We start from the raw sequence: 16,963 nt of genomic DNA, 5'->3' as shown, positions 1-16,963 counted from the left end.
TTCACTTTTAATGGGGAAAATGATTTACTAATTTGAAAACAATTATAACCTTAGAGCATTTAAAGAAATCAATTTAAAAAAGAGAGGGAGGAAGAGTTGATAGTCCACCTTCTCTGTGGGATATAATGAGGGCTTTCATCGTTGAAGAGCAAAGCTTCACTCCCTCTAGTGGCTGTCAATAATACTACAGCTGCAACCGCTTATGAATAAATTTAAATTGCTTTCATCGCCTCCAAGAGCCCTCTGTTTTATACAAGAAATGTCAACTCTATCTCAAAACCTGGTACACAACAGATTATCTCCGTCACCAAAGGATCCAAACCACGGTTAAAAATGATTGACCACAAAAAAAATGACAGTCACACAATCAACTTTAAAATATAGTATTTAAGAGGGAACTGCAGATGCTGGAGAATCGAAGGTTACACAAAAAAGCTGGAGAAACTCAGCGGGTGCAGCAGCATCTATGGAGCGAAGGAAATAGGCAACGTTTCGGGCCGAAACGTTGCCTATTTCCTTCGCTCCATAGATGCTGCTGCACCCGCTGAGTTTTCTCCAGCTTTTTTGTGTAACCTTTAAAATATAGTAACTAACTCAAAGGGACATCCGTAATGTCAAGTGTGTTTAAATGTCATTTGTACCGAAACAGAACAATTAAATTCTTACTTACAGCATTATAACAGATTTATAGATAACATAATAAGCAAAAAAAGTTCAATAATGTTTTTTTTTTAAAGCCCAAAGACTCCAGTGCAAGCAAGTTCATTGGCTATATTTAAGAGGGAGTTAGATGTGGCCCTTGTGGCTAAGGGGATCAGGGGGTATGGAGAGAAGGCATGTACGGGATACTGAGTTGGATGATCAGCCATGATCATATTGAATGGCGGTGCAGGCTCGAAGGGCCGAATGGCCTACTCCTGCACCTAATTTCTATGTTTCTATGTTTCTAAGACAATTTATAGTTCATAGTTTAACTGGCAACTAGAGTGCAGTCCTGAGCTACTGTCTACCTCATAGGAGATCTTTAATCAGACTTACTGTACTTCATCTTGCATTAAATGTTATTCCCTTTATCATGCATCTGTACACTGCGGATGGCTCAATTGTAATCATTTATTTATCTTACCAGACTGGTTAGCACGCAACAAAAGTTTTTCACTGTACCTTGGTACATGTGACAATAAACTAAACAAAAGGCCCTGTCCCACTGTACGAGCTAATTCAAGAGCTCTCCCGAGTTAAAAAAAAAATCAAACTCGTGGTAAGCAGGTAGAATGAACGTAGCGGGTACGTCGGAGCTCGGGGACGTCTCTTAGCGGCTCGTAACGCTAACGGCAGGTACTCGGGAAACGCGGTAAGCTCGGGAAGACTCGTGAAGATTTTTCAACGTGTTGAAACATGTCCACGAGAGCCCCGAGTACCTACGAGCGGCCATTACCGTAAATCTCCGAGTTGAATCAGGGGAAAACTCGGGAGAACTCTTGAATGAACTCGTACAGTGGGACAGGGCTTTAAAACTAAACTAATGTTGTGTAGTATTCAATAGGCTGATCAATGTTGAGCAGAAGCTGTTCCTGAACTTGGAGGTCACGGTTTTCAGATGCTCATGCCTTCTTCCCAATGGCAGGAGTGAAATGAGAGCGTTGGTCCTTGATGATACTGGTTGTCTTGGAGGCAACTCCTCCTATTGATCCCTTCGATGGTGGGGAGGTCAGTACTCGTGGTAGAGTTTTTGATGTCCCAAATGAAAATTTAATAGCCAGTAATGTTGTATTGGCTTGATCCCATTGTTTTAGTGGTGATGTTTGGGGTCAAGGAAAGAGCATTCACGTCGCGGCCCTGTTTCCATCAATCTTTCCACCACCACACACAAGAAGCACAAGACAGACACCATTGTATGCAGATGACGAGAAGTGTGTTCAGCTCTGGCTGTGTGTGAACTCGATAAGAAGAAGTGGTGGTGATGCTGCTGAACACAAGTTGAACAAGACTGTGACAATAACTATAGGAAAGAACTGCAGATGCTGGTTTACATCGAAGATAGACACAAAATGCTGGAGTAACTCAGCGGGTCACAGAAAAAGTCACCTTGTTTCGGTCCATGGGGGTTAGGCCACTCCTTGGGTCATCGCCCTCGGCTCTTGAGGAACAGGGACGATTGTCTGCCCACGGGGTTTCCCGGATTCTGCTCACGGAGTTCTGTGTGTTTTCCTGACCTCATCCAGGCCACTACAACTGGTGACCCCGACGTTCATCACGCATCGTGATGGAAAGCAACGCCGTTGCTCTGAAGCTCCCGACTTTGTGGACCGAAGAGCCCGATATCTGATTCCAGTATTCCAGGTCGACCGCGTCTCCGCTGCTCCCCGCGGCGGTGAAATCCGGCCGCAATCGGGCATTCCAGCGCAGGCTCGTCGCTCCAGCGCGGCCCGCCGGCAGTTCCATCCGACGCCAGCAGAGGTCGTTGTGGTTCATCTCAGCCAACTTCATCTGCTATTTCACCAGACGCCAGCAGAGGGGTTGGTGCTATTATCGCCGACGTGGGGAGCTGCAGCCAGGCAATGTCGCCCATCCTGCGCGTTCCCGGGAAACGCAGTGGCCGGTCGTCAGTGATTCCTTTGACAACGGCCATATTCATCGTGTCTTCGCCTGGTATCACCACACCGGGGGTCGGTTCCTCGTGGACACCGGGGCAGAGGCGAGTGTGCTGCCTCCCCCCATCCGTGCGGGCAAACGCGGCCCCCTGCTCACCGCGGCAAACGGGAGTACTATTCGCACCTACGGAGTTCGCACCATCTCCCTCAACTCTGGCCGCAGCTGCGTTTCGTGGGAGTTTGCCATCGCCAATGTTTCCCAGCCGCTGCTGGGCGCCGCCTTCCTTCGAGCCCATTCACTCCCCGTGGATGTCAAGCGGCAGCGCCTGGTGTACTCCGTCACGCTGGAGCCGGTCTTCCTCCGCATTGGTGATCTGGTTGCACGTCCTGATGGTCACCTGTCGTACGTGGATGCGACTTCCGCGCGCATCTTGGCGGATATTCCGGACATCCTCTTCCGCTCCTCCGCCCCCAAGCACGGGGTGGAACACCATATTCTGACTACTGGCCCGCCCGTGCACGTCGTCTCACGCCGGACAAGCCCCGTCTAGCTCGGGAGGAGTTCCGCCTGATGGAGGCAATGGGCATCTGAATGATGTGACCGTCGCCGACAGGCACCCGGCCCCGCACATTCAGGACTTCAAATCCCATCTGGCCGGAGCATCAGTGTTCTCCAAGGTGGACCTCGTACAAGGGTACAACCAGATTCCGGTCCACCCCGACAATATCCCTAAGACAGCAATTATTATACCGTTTGGACTGATTGAATTTTTGCGGATGTCGTTTGGGTTGAAGAACGCCGCACAGGCCTTCCAGCGGCTTATGGACTGTGTGCGGTGGCCTGGACTTTGTATTCGTCTACTTGGATGACATACTTGTGGCCAGCCGCTAGCGGCAGGAGCACTGCATCCACCTCCGTCAGCTGTGTAGGCGCCTCAGTGATTGTGGATTGGCTATCAACTCGGCCAAGTGCCGTTTTGGGGTGAAGACTTCCTTGGCCACCACGTAACTCAACAAGAGGTGGTGCCTCTGCCGGCCAGGGTGGACGCTGTCCACAGTTAAGGGCCTCCAGGAATTCGTGGGGATGGTTGCGTTTTATCACCGTTTCTTGCCGACCGCTTTTGAACCTGCCTGGCGTATGGCCTTTTCCTGACCTCACCCAGGCCACTACAACCCATCCTTTCTCTCCAGAAATGCTGCCTGCCCCGCTGAGTTACTCCAGCATTTTGTGTCTATCTTCGACTATAGATATGTATTGTCCAGACCCCTGGATATAAAGGGAATTCAGAGGTTAAGAAGTGAGAAATGTTCTGTGCATCTTTTAAGTCCAATTAACACAGAGCTGTGGGGTTAAAATAGGAAAGTGGGCCCAGTGAGAATAAATAATCAGGGCTGCACGGCAACACAGCCGTAGAGTTGCTGCCTTATAGCACCACAGACCCGAGTTCGATCGTGACCTCAGGTGCTGCCTGTACGGAGTTTGTACGTTCTCCCTGTGACCCATGCGTTTTCTCAGGTTGCTCTGATTTTCTACCACACTCCAAAGGCATGCAGGCTTGTAGGTTAATTGGCTTCTGTAAATTGCCTCTACTATTCAGGATAGAACTAGTGAATGGGTGATTGCTGGTTGGCACAGACTCGGCGGGCCAAAGGGCCTGTTTCCACGCTGTATCTCGAAACGGAAACAAACTGAAAAAGCCAAACTGCAAAACTACAAGATACAAATCTGTGTCTCAAAGGTCAGAGCTTTCTTTAGATTATTGATTCTAATCAGCCAAACTATTATGCAATGGAAAATACTGAGGCCATCTTTCCGTAATGGTTAGGCTTCTTCAAAGCTTACAACACTTAAAAAAAGTCATAAATGTCAACATCACATTAAATATGACATATTCAAGAGTTATATTCAGAAACATTGTCTGACTAATATAAAAATAGCACAGACAGTTCTAAGTTTAAACATAAACAGGACAATCTAAAAAGGGCACTTCCTGGTTCATAATAATAAATGAATTTGGAAAGCAAACAGAAATAGAATAAATATTACTCACTGTCTTCTAATAAATCAGTGATATCCAATTCCAAAGTTGGAAATATCTTCTTGAACATCTTGAAATCTTTACCAAATCGTGGCATCTGAACTATGAGACATGAAGGCGCCTTAAAGAAAAAATGAATCTTATCAAGTTTTCGTATTATTTATGCTAACCTTCAAAATCCTCAAATAAACTTAATTTCCATTAAATTGACAATCCTGTTGGCGCGTGGTCAGGTCATTCAAAAACGTTCAATTTCCTCAGGAAGAGACAAGCTGCTGGAGTGACTCAGCGGGTCAGGCAGCATCTCTGGAGGGAGACACAAGGAGCTGTAGATGCTGGTTCACAAAAAAAGACATAAAGCGCTGGAGTAACTCAGCGTGTCAGGCAGCATCTCTGGAGAACATGGATAGGTGACGCTTCGGGTCAGGGCCCTTTCTTCGAGACGATCAGTTCAAATTTCCTCACTTTAATTTCTACGTGCCTTCTTTTCACTCACTGAAAAAGTTCCGTTTTTATACAAGAAGAGATGTAAATGATTGCTTTAATTCTGTTTAAAATTCATAAAGGAGAATGAGATTTCTCTCCGAAGATATTTTATTTTATACAGGTGCTGGATAACAATTTTCACGAGGAAGCAACTCCTGTCCTTACCAAAGACAGATACAGAGTACTGGAATAACCCCGTGATCAAGGCAGTAAATCTGGAGAAAAAACCCTGGGCAACATATTGGGTCAGGACCCTTCTTCAATCTGCAGTTTAGTGTAGTTTAGTTTCATATTGTCACGTGGACCGAGATACAGCAAAAAGATTTTGTTTGCGTGCTATCCAGTCAAAGAAAAGGACTCCACTTGAATACAATCAAGCCATCCCCAGTGCACAGGTAAAGGATAAAGGGCACAGCAAAGATACAACATTGGAGTCATGTGTAGGAAGGAACTGCAGATGCTGGTTTTAAACCAAAGATAGACACAAAAAGCTGGAGTAACTCAGCAGGTCAGGCAGTTCTGAAGAAGGGTCTCAACCAGAAACATCACCTATTCCTTATCTCCAGAGATGCTGCCTGACCTGCTGAGTTACTCCAGCTTTATTATGTCTAACATTGGAGCAATATGGGTCACAAACCAAAGAGAGCTATGGGTTTTGCCAAAGGTCACCCTGTGAGCAACCACTAGAAACATAGAACATAGAGACATAGAAATTAGGTGCAGGAGTAGGCCATTCGGCCCTTCGAGCCTGCACCGCCATTCAATATGATCCTGGCTGATCATCCAACTCAGTATCCCGTACCTGCCTTCTCTCCATACCCCTGATCCCCTTAGCCACAAGGGCCACATCTAACTCCCTCTTAAATATATAGCCAATGAACTGGCCTCAACTACCCTCTGTGGCAGAGAGTTCCAGAGATTCACCACTCTCTGCGTGAAAAAAAAGTTCTTCTCATCTCAGTTTTAAAGGATTTCCCCTTTATCCTTAAGCTGTGACCCCTTGTCCTGGACTTCCCCAACATCGGGAACAATCTTCCTGCATCTAGCCTGTCCAACCCCTTAAGAATTTTGTAAGTTTCTATAAGATCCCCTCTCAATCTTCTAAATTCTAGAGAGTATAAACCAAGTCTATCCAGTCTTTCCTCATAAGACAGTCCTGACATCCCAGGAATCAGTCTGGTGAACCGTCTCTGCACTCCCTCTATGGCAATAATGTCCTTCCTCAGATTTGGAGACCAAAACTGTACGCAATACTCCAGGTGTGGTCTCACCAAGACCCTGTACAACTGCAGTAGAACCTCTCTGCTCCTATACTCAAATCCTTTTGCAATGAAAGCTAACATACCATTTGCTTTCTTTACTGCCTGCTGCACCTGCATGCCTACCTTCAATGACTGGTGTACCATGACACCCAGGTCTTGCTGCATCTCCCCCTTTCCCAATCGGCCACCATTTAGATAATAGTCTGCTTTCCTATTTTTGCCACCAAAATGGATAACCTCACATTTATCCACATTATACTGCATCTGCCAAACATTTGCCCACTCACCCAGCCTATCCAAGTCACCCTGCAGTCTCCTAGCATCCTCCTCACAGCTAACACTGCCCCCCGGCTTAGTGTCATCCGCAAACTTGGAGATATTGCCTTCAATTCCCTCATCCAGATCATTAATATATATTGTAAATAGCTGGGGTCCCAGTACTGAGCCTTGGGGTACCCCACTAGTCACTGCCTGCCATTGTGAAAAGGACCCGTTTACTCCTACTCTTTGCTTCCTGTTTGCCAGCCAGTTCTCTATCCACATCAATACTGAACCCCCAATGCCTTGTGCTTTAAGTTTGTATACTAGCATCATGTTCACTGTGTCCACTACACTGAGCAGCCAGAACTAGGCAGGGTTTTTTTTCGGTAGGAAAGCCCAGTTTGGGTTCTGGTGGAGTGGGGCAAGAGGAAGACTTGTGTTCCCAGGTCTTGGCCATTGAGACGAGTGGAAGAGTTGCAGTGAGAGGGTGTGTAGCAAAAAAGCATTAAGGTCAACGGGAAGCATAGAAAATAGGTGCAGGAGTAGGCCATTCGGCCCTTCGAGCCTGCACCGCCATTCAATATGATCATGGCTGATCATCCAACTCAATACCCTCTGATCCCATTAGCCACAAGGGCTACATCTAAATATAGTTCAAGTAAAGGGATTGGAATGCGAAAAGAGAAATAAGGCAGGAACTGAGGGAGGGAGAGACCACTGTAGGTGTGAGGGATTGTGGTCAGACTGCGAGAGCACAGACAGCCCACAATTTCCACAGACCTCGAATCAGAGTTCACGCCGAATGCACGACACAAGTGCTGAAAGGAGCCAATGGATCTAATTATTCACCATATTAACAATGTAGTTAATTGCAACCAGCAGGCATAGAATAAGTGGACCAGGAGATCACTATTACATCAAACAGAGGACATGTCTAAAGAACGAGCCATAGTCACAGAGTCATCCAGCACAGAAACATGTCCTTCGGCTCAATTTGCTCGTGCCAACTTAGATGACCCAGCAACACTGTCCCACCTGCTCATGTTTGGCCAATATCCCTTTAAACCTATTCAGTCCATGTCCAAAAGTTTTTGTAAATGCTGCTATAGTACCTGCCCCAACTGCCTCCTCTGGCAGTGAGCCAATGATTCTAGGTCATGATGGACAAAAGTTCCTGATTACTGTTCCTGAAAGGCTGTACTTGAACGCCAACTTTCAGTGACTAGTGTACAAGGACTCAGGTCTCTCTGTACCTCCCATTTACCTAACTTAACCCCATTGAGATAATAATCTGCCCCCTTGTTTTTGCCGCCAAAGTGGATAACCTCACATATCTATATTATACTGTATCTGCCACGCATCTGCCCACTCACTCAACCTATCCAGGTCACACTGCAACCTCCTAACATCCTCTTCACAGTTCACACTGCCACCCAGCTTTGTATCACCCGCAAACATGCTAGTGTTGCTCATAATTCCCTCTTCCAAATCATTAATATATATGGTAAACAGTTGCGGCCCCAACACCGAGCCTAGCGGCACTCCACTCGCCACTGCCTGCCATTCTGAGAAGGACCCGTTCACTCCTACTCTTTGCTTCCTGTCTGACAAACAATTTTCTATCCACATCAACACCCTTCCCCCATACAATGTGCTCGAATTTTAGTCATCAGTCTCCCGTGCGGGACCTTATCAAAGGATTTCTGAAAGTCTAGATACACTACATCCACTGACTCCCCTTCATCCATTTTACTTGTCACATCCTCAAAAAATTCCAGATTAGTCAAGCATGATTTTCCTTTCATAAATCCATGTTGCCTTGGACTAATCCTTTTACTGCTATCCAAATGCCCCATTATTACATCTTTAATAATTGACTCCAGCATCTTTCCCACCACCGAAGTCAGGCTAACTGGTCTGTAATTCCCCGTTTTTCTCTCTCGCTCCTTTCTTGAAAAGTGGGATAACATTAGCTATCCTCCAATCCACAGGAACTGATCCTGAATCTATTGAACATTGAAAAATGATCACCAATGCGTCCACTATTTCTAGAGCCACCTCCCTGAGGACCCTGGGATGCAGACCATCAAACCCAGGGGATTTATCGTCCTTCAGTCCCATTAGCCTACCCAATACTATTTCTCGCCTAATGACTATTTATTTCAGTTCCTCTACCCCCTTAGATCCTCTGTCCTCCAGTACTTCTGGGAGATTGTTTGTGTCTTCCTTAGTGAAGACAGATCCGACATACCTGTTCAACTCTTCTGCCATTTCCTTGTTCCCCATAATAATTTCACCTGTGTCTGCCTTCAAGGGACCCACATTTGACTTTGCTATTCTTTTTCTCTTAACATATCTAAAGAAGCTTTTACTGTCCTTCTTTATATTCCTGGCCAGCTTCCCCTCGTACTTCATCTTTTTAGCCCGAATTGCCCGTTTTGTTTCCTTCTGTTGTCCTAAGAAAGTTTCCTAATCCTCTGGTTTCCGGCTACTCTTTGCTGTGTTATACATCTTTTCTGTTAGTTTTATTATATCCCCAACTTCTCCTGTCAGCCACAGTTGCCTCCTACTCCCCTTAGAATCTTTCTTCCTTTTTGGAATGAAATGATCCTGCGTCTTCCGGATTATGCCCAGAAATTCCTGCCATTGCTGTTTCACCGTCATTCTTGCTAGGATCCCTTTCCAGTCTACCTTGGCCAGCTCCTCCCTCATGCCTTCATAGTCCCCTTTGTTCAACTGCATCACTGACACTTCCGATTTAACGTTCTCCTTCTCAAATTGCAGATTAAAACTAATCATATTATGATCACTACCTCCAAGCGGTTCCTTTATCTCTAGTTCTCTTATCCAATCTGGAAGTATCTTTCTGAAAGTAATCCAGAAAGGCTCTGGAATCGAGGGTGCCATAAAATCGGTGGTAATATGAGTCACAAACCTAAGTGGGCTATGGGTTTTGCCAGAGGTCATTCTGTGGGTAACATGACTCTCACAACATTGAGCAACTGGAACTAGGCAGGAAGCATGGGATAATAAGTTACAATTATCCCTCTGACTAACAGCGTGCAACTCCATGGACTGAATACTCGCCTCTGGCTTGGTGATCTTTGGCTTATGATCACTTTATAACCTCGATACATCCCAAATTACAACTGCATTCCGAGTCAGACATTACGAGTTGTTTTTTAAAAAAAAATTAAACATGTTTCACCTCAGCAAATTTAAGATCACTGGTAATAAACGACCACTCAAGCAACTGCTGAATTGTAGGAACACCGACATCTTCGTTTTTATCCATGAATATTTGGTAAAAGAAACAGTCTTGTACTTTTTGCCCTGCCGATCTATTGGGAAAGAAATAGGAAAAAAAAAAAAATCAATGACCACTTCAAAAATGGGATCTGTTGGCGATTTTAATTATGTAGATAGCTGCAATTTCAGTGATTTTGCCCAAAATACCTGTGATCTTTAGGCGAAGTTAGTATTTAACTCCATTATAATGTATGATGTTGGACTATCCATTAGTTACTTTGCAATCTTCTACACTGCCTGTAGTGTCATCACAACAAAGGGAACAAGAAGCAGGGGTGGCACGGAGGCACAGGGGTAGATTTACTGCCTCACAGCGCCAGAGACCCGGGTTCTATGTCTGTACGGAGTTTGTATGTTCTCCATGTGACCTACAAACCCACATGTTTTTTGGGCTGTGGAAGCTGACCCGGAAGAACTCTCGGCGGTCACAGGATGAACATGCAAACTCCCAACCGACAGCAGCCGAGGTCTGGATCGAACCCGGGTCACTGGTGCTGTGAGGCAGCAGCTCCACCACTGAGCTCCAGTCTATACAGCTGCTCCTCGACCTACCATGGGGTTACATTCCGATAAAACCCAGCGTAAACGGAAAATATCGCAAGCCAAAAACGCATTGCGATATATTGCGATCGCGTGACCGGACGTGACGTGACGCGCGGCTCGCTGCCGTTGCCGAGCGTCTGCCGATCGTAAAGTCGAAATATCGCAAGTGGAAGCATCGTATATGCGAGGAGCACCTGTATTGGTATATCGCTCCCTATAATCTCCAGCTTCCACGTCCTTCTCCCTGGTAAATACCAAATGAGACTATTCCTTTAGGATTTCATTCTTAATTCCGAGACCCAAACATTTGAACTGCCTTTCAAATTTGTTGACACATTTGCCAAGTGATGAAATGGTTACAGCCTGGGGAACAGTACAGCACAGGAACAGGCCCTTTGGCCCACAATGTTTGCGCTGTACATGTGGCCAAGTTTCATCAGACATGTTTAGACATTTGGAATATGAAAACACTGCAGACAAGTACATTTGCTTACTTTTTTTTAATCAAATACACCTGAATACGAGAAAGGGAAGAGAAAAACTCAACCAATGTGCTGCTATAATAGCTGGTCAAAACATTAAGCTTATCTACTTATCTACTCCAAACATAGACTGTTTCTGTTCTGAGCAAATTAACATCATCCTTTTGTTTAGGCTGAAGCAATTTAGCTTAATGTTTTGTATCAAAAATGGTTAAACTGTGGGTGGAGGAGTGGATGAATCCAAGGTTTGATACAGATACAAATGTGCCTACCTGATTTTTAACAAAGGCTCGACTTTCAATATATGATGAAACAGGATGTTGAGAAATTCTTCAGGATCTATAAAACATGTTGCAAAGTAGTTGAGGTAATCAAAACCCATTATTTAGTTGGCATCTTATAATGCAAGTAGACTCTGCAATTCAGTAATTACCCAAACGACCATCACATAAATATTTATAGTGTCATGGAGTCATACAGCATGGAAACAGGACTTTTGGCCCAACTTGCCCACGCCGACCAACTTTTGGCCCAACTTGCCCACGCCGACCATCTCCACTCGTCCCACCTGCCTGCTTTGGATCCATATCGCTCTAAACCTGTCCTATCCATGTACCTGCCTAAATGTTTCTTAAATGTTGCTATAGCAGTTGCTAATAAGTTGCAATAATACTTGCTAATGTACCTCCAGGGATGCTGCCTGACCCGCTGAGGTACTCTGGCACTTTGTGGCATTCTATCTCTACAGATGCTGCCTGACCCGCTGAGTTACTGCAACACTTTATGGCATTCTATTTCTACAGATGCTGCCTGACCCGCTGAGTTACTGCAACACTTTGTGGCCGTCTATATTTGTAGGGCAGTTTGAATCAAATTTTGACTTTGATGGAAATACTTAAAATTTTAAATATCTCAACCAAAAGTGCCTAGTGAATAAATTCAAATCACAAAGCTGCAGGAGTACAGTAGATTGCACCACAGGAAGACCTCCAAGATTTATTCTGACCAACAAAGATACAGGCAAATCATGGAAGTTTTACTGTAAGTCTGAATTACAATGACTGGCACATTGTGAATCCTAAATGTGTTCTTTAAGCAAAAATCCAATGGATTGAAAAATGAGTTTTGGATGTCTCATTCTTCATTGTATCTATAACATTTATTCCGGGTACTCTATGAGTTTCATGAGAACAAGGAATTTCATTGCACCCTGGTGTATGTGACAATTAACTCATCTGGCTCTAGAACCAGGGGCCACAGGTTAAAAATAAGGGGTAAGCCATTTAGAACGGTGATGAGGAAACACTTTTTCACACAGAGAGTTGCGAGTCAGTGGAATTCTCTGCCTCAGCGGTGGAGGCCGGTTCTCTAGATACTTTCAAGAGAGAGTTAGATAGGGCTCTTAAAGATAGCAGAGTCAGGGGATTTGGGGAGAAAGCAGGAACCAGGTACTGATTGGGAATGATCAGCCATGATCACATTGAATGGCGGTGCTAGCTCGATGGACCGAATGACCTACTCCTGCTCCTATTGTCTATAGGATGCAAGGAAATACTTTCAAAGATAATAGCAAAATCACAATACAATGTATAAAACGTTACATAATAGTTTCATAACAGTTTAACAAACTACTTAAAATATTGTGAATCTTATATCTAATGGGAAAAAATTAATAGAATTCAAAGAAAAACTCAAAATGCTGGAGGAACTCAGCGGGTCAGGCAGCATCTGCAGAGGGCGAAGACTGATGACGTTGGAACCCTTCTTCAGACTGACGGAGCAGGGGGGGGGGGGGGGGGGGTGAGAGCAGGATTTCTCCCCCATACTCCGTCAGTCATGTGTCTATTCCCTCCACGGATATTCTGACCTGCCGAGTTCCTCCGGCACTTTGTGTTTTGCTCAAGATTCCAGCATCTGCAGTTCCTTGTGAATTCTTTATCGAATTCAACACTGCTGCAATGCAGAGGTGGTCCTTTGAAAATGTGTAGAAAGGAACTGCAGATGCTAGTTTACACCAAAGATGGACACAAAATGCTGGAGTAAATCAGTGGGTCAGGCAGCATCTCTGGAGAAAACGAGTAGGTGATATATTGGGTCGTCTGAGTCTGAAGGGTTTCGACCTGAAACCTTCCTTATTCCTTTTCTCCAGAGATGCTGCCTGACGCTCTGAGTTACCACCACAGCATTCTGTGCCTAACTTTGAAAATGTCATCTATTTTAAAATTGCTCCTTAGTTGCAAAAGTATAGAATACACACAATGAATCCTTGAGATATACAAAAATGCTGGAGAAACTCAGAAGATGCAGCAGCATCTACGGAGCGTAGGAAATAGGCAACTTTTCAGGTCAAAACCCTTCTTCAGACCTAGAGATTACTGTAACACCTCTCATTTTAAACAATGGTGTCCCCCCCCCTGCCACAGGTACCATGTAACCCCGTGCTACCTGCTCCATGGTCGGATAGTCGGTGCCTAAACCATCTCCCCCACCTGGTTTGCCAGGTGAGGAGGGGGCTCTGGATCCCCAGCAGGACCAAAAAACAAGACCTGTCAAAGGGCCGATGAGCTTCTAGCGAGCCAACGGCCATCCACACTTCAGTAGAAGTTGGGATCACTGTCGTACATAGCATTGTAAGGTGTGAAGAAAATCCTGAAATATAATTCTTCCCTCTCCTTGCATCTCAAAAGAGAAGTTGTTGTTGTTGTTGTATAGACACAGACACACATCATTAAAATACAAAACGGACACACCTTTCTCTTCTGAGGTAAATCCTGAAGCTGCCTCAACCTTTTCAAGAATTCTTCGAAGCTTCATTATTTTAGTAGCAGACACATAGCCATGACTGAGAGAGAAGATAAATTTTCAGGTATCAATTAAGGACTGCAGCACGCCATACCACACGGCAAAAAAGAAAACAAACATTTTCTTCAAATAATCCAAATCCTACATGATTTTTAACAAGTTAAAAAAGTCTTTGATAATTTAGAAATCACATTCTCCGACAGAAACTGTCACTCTACTAGACATTTTTTACTTTCCCCAAGGAACAAAAACATCTTTTCAAGTTAACATTCCTCAGCAATTTGCATTTGCTTGTGACTCCATGTCAATGAAGACTTGGGATTTAGTTTAGAGGCACAGAATGGAAACAGGCCATTTGGCCCGGCGAATCCACGCCGACCATCGATCACCCGGATACGAGTTATCCCAAATTTCGCAAACTACACACTGGGAGCAATTTGCAGAATCCAATTAACTTACAAACCAGCACGTCTGTACAATGCAGGAAGAAGCCAGAGAAACCGAGAAACCCCCAGGGTGTACGTACAAAATCCGCACAGACCAGGATCGAACCTGGATCTCTTGGGCTGTAAGGCAGCAGCTCTATTGCTGTGCCACTGTGCTGTCCCCAAACATGCCTTCCCAAGACATACAATTCTGTTTTAGGCTTCAATTATTTCTGGAATGCAAAGTAGTTCAATTAGGTTTCTATAAATATTTCTATATTAAGTGTAAGACACGAAGGGCATGAAGATACGCTGCACTTACTTTCTTAAAGGATTGACTATTTCTGTCCTCAGCAGATCCTGAGTTTCAGTGTAAAATTCAACATCATCCTTTTCTTTAGGCCTAAGCAGTACAGTATCCAATACCGAACTAAAAGCAAACATACTGTGGGGAAAAGAAATATTACGCCATGAGGAAGTATTTACGATTTTCGCATCACTCCATACTGTTTCAGCTATGAATGTGTCACATATTACTGAGATTCATCTATTTCCCCACATGTACAATAACCAGTATCTATGCCTCTGCCACCCCACCATCGCAATGATCTTTGGTTAATGTTCTTCCAATCTGAGGACCTGGACAGAAGGGTGGTGACTATAAAGATGTTATATTTGCCCATGCCGTCTCAGAATGGTTGGGTTACTATATGATGAGCGTTTAACGGCACTGGGCCTGCGCTCACTGATGTTTAGAAAGATGAGGGGGAGGGAAACCTCTGAAACTTACGGAATAGTGGGAGGCCCGGATAGAGCGGATGTGGAGAGGATGTTTCCACTAGTGGGAGAGTCTGGGACCAGAGGGCATAGCCTCGGAACAAAAGGATGTACCTTTAGAATGGAGATCGAGGAGGAATTTCATTAGTCAGAGGGTGGTGAATCTGTGGAATTCATTGCTGCAGACGGCTGTGGAGGCCAAGTCAGTTGGATATGTTTAAGGCGGAGATTGACAGATTCTTCATTAGTACGGGTGTCGAGGGTTATGGGAAGAAGGCTGAGGAAGGGGGTTGAGAGGGAACAACAAATGATCAGCCACGATTGAATAGAGGAGCAGACTTGATGATGGAAATGGCCAAATTCTGCTCTTATAACTTATGAGCATGAATGCGAAACTAGGTTAGGAGGAAGTCGCACTTCGAGTTCAGAACCGCATACTGCAAATGTGATTGCAAATGCTTACCAGAACAAAGTGGAGTCTAAATAACAAGAATTGTAATGCCCTTGAATGCCCTTTTTCTTTCCAACCATTATGGCTAAACCTTCCTTCTCCATCTTTGGAGGAGTGTTTTCTTTAACCACTTCACTTCGATATCCACCAAATGCTGAAACAAAAACAAGCAAGCAATTTTTTTCAGCATCACTGATTGACAAGAAATACATAGCATGGAATTTAGTGAATTTAAAGAACAGAGTGTAGAAGCAAGGAACTGCAGATGCTGGTTCAAACACAAAAGGGCACAGTGTTTAGTTTAGTTTAGTTTAGTTTAGTTTACTGAGGTACAGTGAAAAGCTTTTTTTGTTGGAGTAACTCAGCATCTCTGGAGAACAAGGATAGGTCATGTTTTGGGCCAAGACCATTCTCCAGGCTGAAGCAGGGTCTCAACGCAAACCTTGCCTATCCATGTTCTCCAGAGATGCCGCCTGACCCGCTGAGTTACTCCAGCACCTTGTGCCCTTTTGCGAATTCAAAGAACAATTTTGTGTGCAGATATAGTTAAACGATTGCAAATTGGACGCGAGGAGCAAGGGCTGGTAGGAGGGTGAACTGGGGTAATGCCTCCAGGTAGGCTGCACGAGGCGCCCCGGGATACAAAGTTGGCCAGGAGATGGCGTTGGTTTGCGGGAACTGTTCCAGTATATCGAGCACGCGGGCCGACCGGACTTTGAATAATGCCGCCAAAAATGGCGGTGCCCTCAAGTATAATATAGACAAAATGAATTTCACTCTGCAGTTGCATATGTGACAAATAAAGCACTATTGTCTATTCAACGGTGCGTTTAAAAAAAAAATTAACATGAAAAATAACTTTAAATTAATCTAGTCAGGAAGCTTGATCGGGATCAGTGAGAGACAATGCGGCATTATAGAAAGCACACAGAAGAAACATTGACAGGAAAAACTTGCTCAATGGAAAGGCAAAATAACATCCCAAAACAATACCAATTGAATTGCATCTTTCAATTTGATTGGAGTGATGAGGCAACGATGCAAATCTTGAGTCAGGTCGGCAGCTTTTAAGCTTGACAAATAACGCCTTCTTTGAAGCACATGCAAAGTACCGCACTCCTTTGAAGGTGCCGTCTGTGCAGCCTGCACTTTCCTCTTCCTGAATGAAGACAAGAATTTCGAACCATCATTTGTTAAATTAAGGACAGCAGTAGCTCTACTCTTATAACTGTGAGAGTTGTATTTATCGACTGCTGACAATTGGTTGAATAGGAATTCTCACCAATTTTCTGTTCAAAAATATGGAGTTCACTCGGTGAAAATTGCCTCAACTCTCAGTCAGAAGGCTGTTGATCCATGTCCCACTCTGGTGCCTTACGCATAAAAATCTAGATTGTCACTCCCATGCAAAGGAAACAAAGTACTTAAGTAGACAAAAATGCTGGAGAAACTCAGCGGGTGAGGCAGCATCTATGGAGCAAAGGAATAGGTGACGTTTCGTGTCAAGACCCTTCAGTTTATCCCTCAGCTAA

General features: G+C 44.6%; 1 protein-coding gene across 1 annotated transcript in view; it reads right to left on the bottom strand.

The window, feature by feature from the left end:
* The window catches only part of cylda (cylindromatosis (turban tumor syndrome), a), a 46,157-nt gene that overhangs the window by 4,768 nt on the left and 24,426 nt on the right, over positions 1–16,963 (bottom strand). Inside the window, exons 8-14 of the mRNA XM_055648418.1 lie at positions 16,425–16,590; positions 15,444–15,585; positions 14,526–14,648; positions 13,727–13,818; positions 11,249–11,315; positions 9,851–9,983; positions 4,646–4,754 (exon numbers count right to left, since the gene is read on the bottom strand). Of these exons, the coding sequence (XP_055504393.1) occupies positions 4,646–4,754; positions 9,851–9,983; positions 11,249–11,315; positions 13,727–13,818; positions 14,526–14,648; positions 15,444–15,585; positions 16,425–16,590 (832 nt within the window). The remainder of the gene's footprint in view (positions 1–4,645; positions 4,755–9,850; positions 9,984–11,248; positions 11,316–13,726; positions 13,819–14,525; positions 14,649–15,443; positions 15,586–16,424; positions 16,591–16,963) is intronic.

This window comes from Leucoraja erinacea, chromosome 17, assembly GCF_028641065.1.
Source record: "Leucoraja erinacea ecotype New England chromosome 17, Leri_hhj_1, whole genome shotgun sequence".
NCBI classification, from domain to species: domain Eukaryota; kingdom Metazoa; phylum Chordata; class Chondrichthyes; order Rajiformes; family Rajidae; genus Leucoraja; species Leucoraja erinaceus.
The sequence above is the reverse complement of the archived record's forward strand: the minus strand, read 5'-3'. Positions and strand labels throughout refer to the sequence as shown.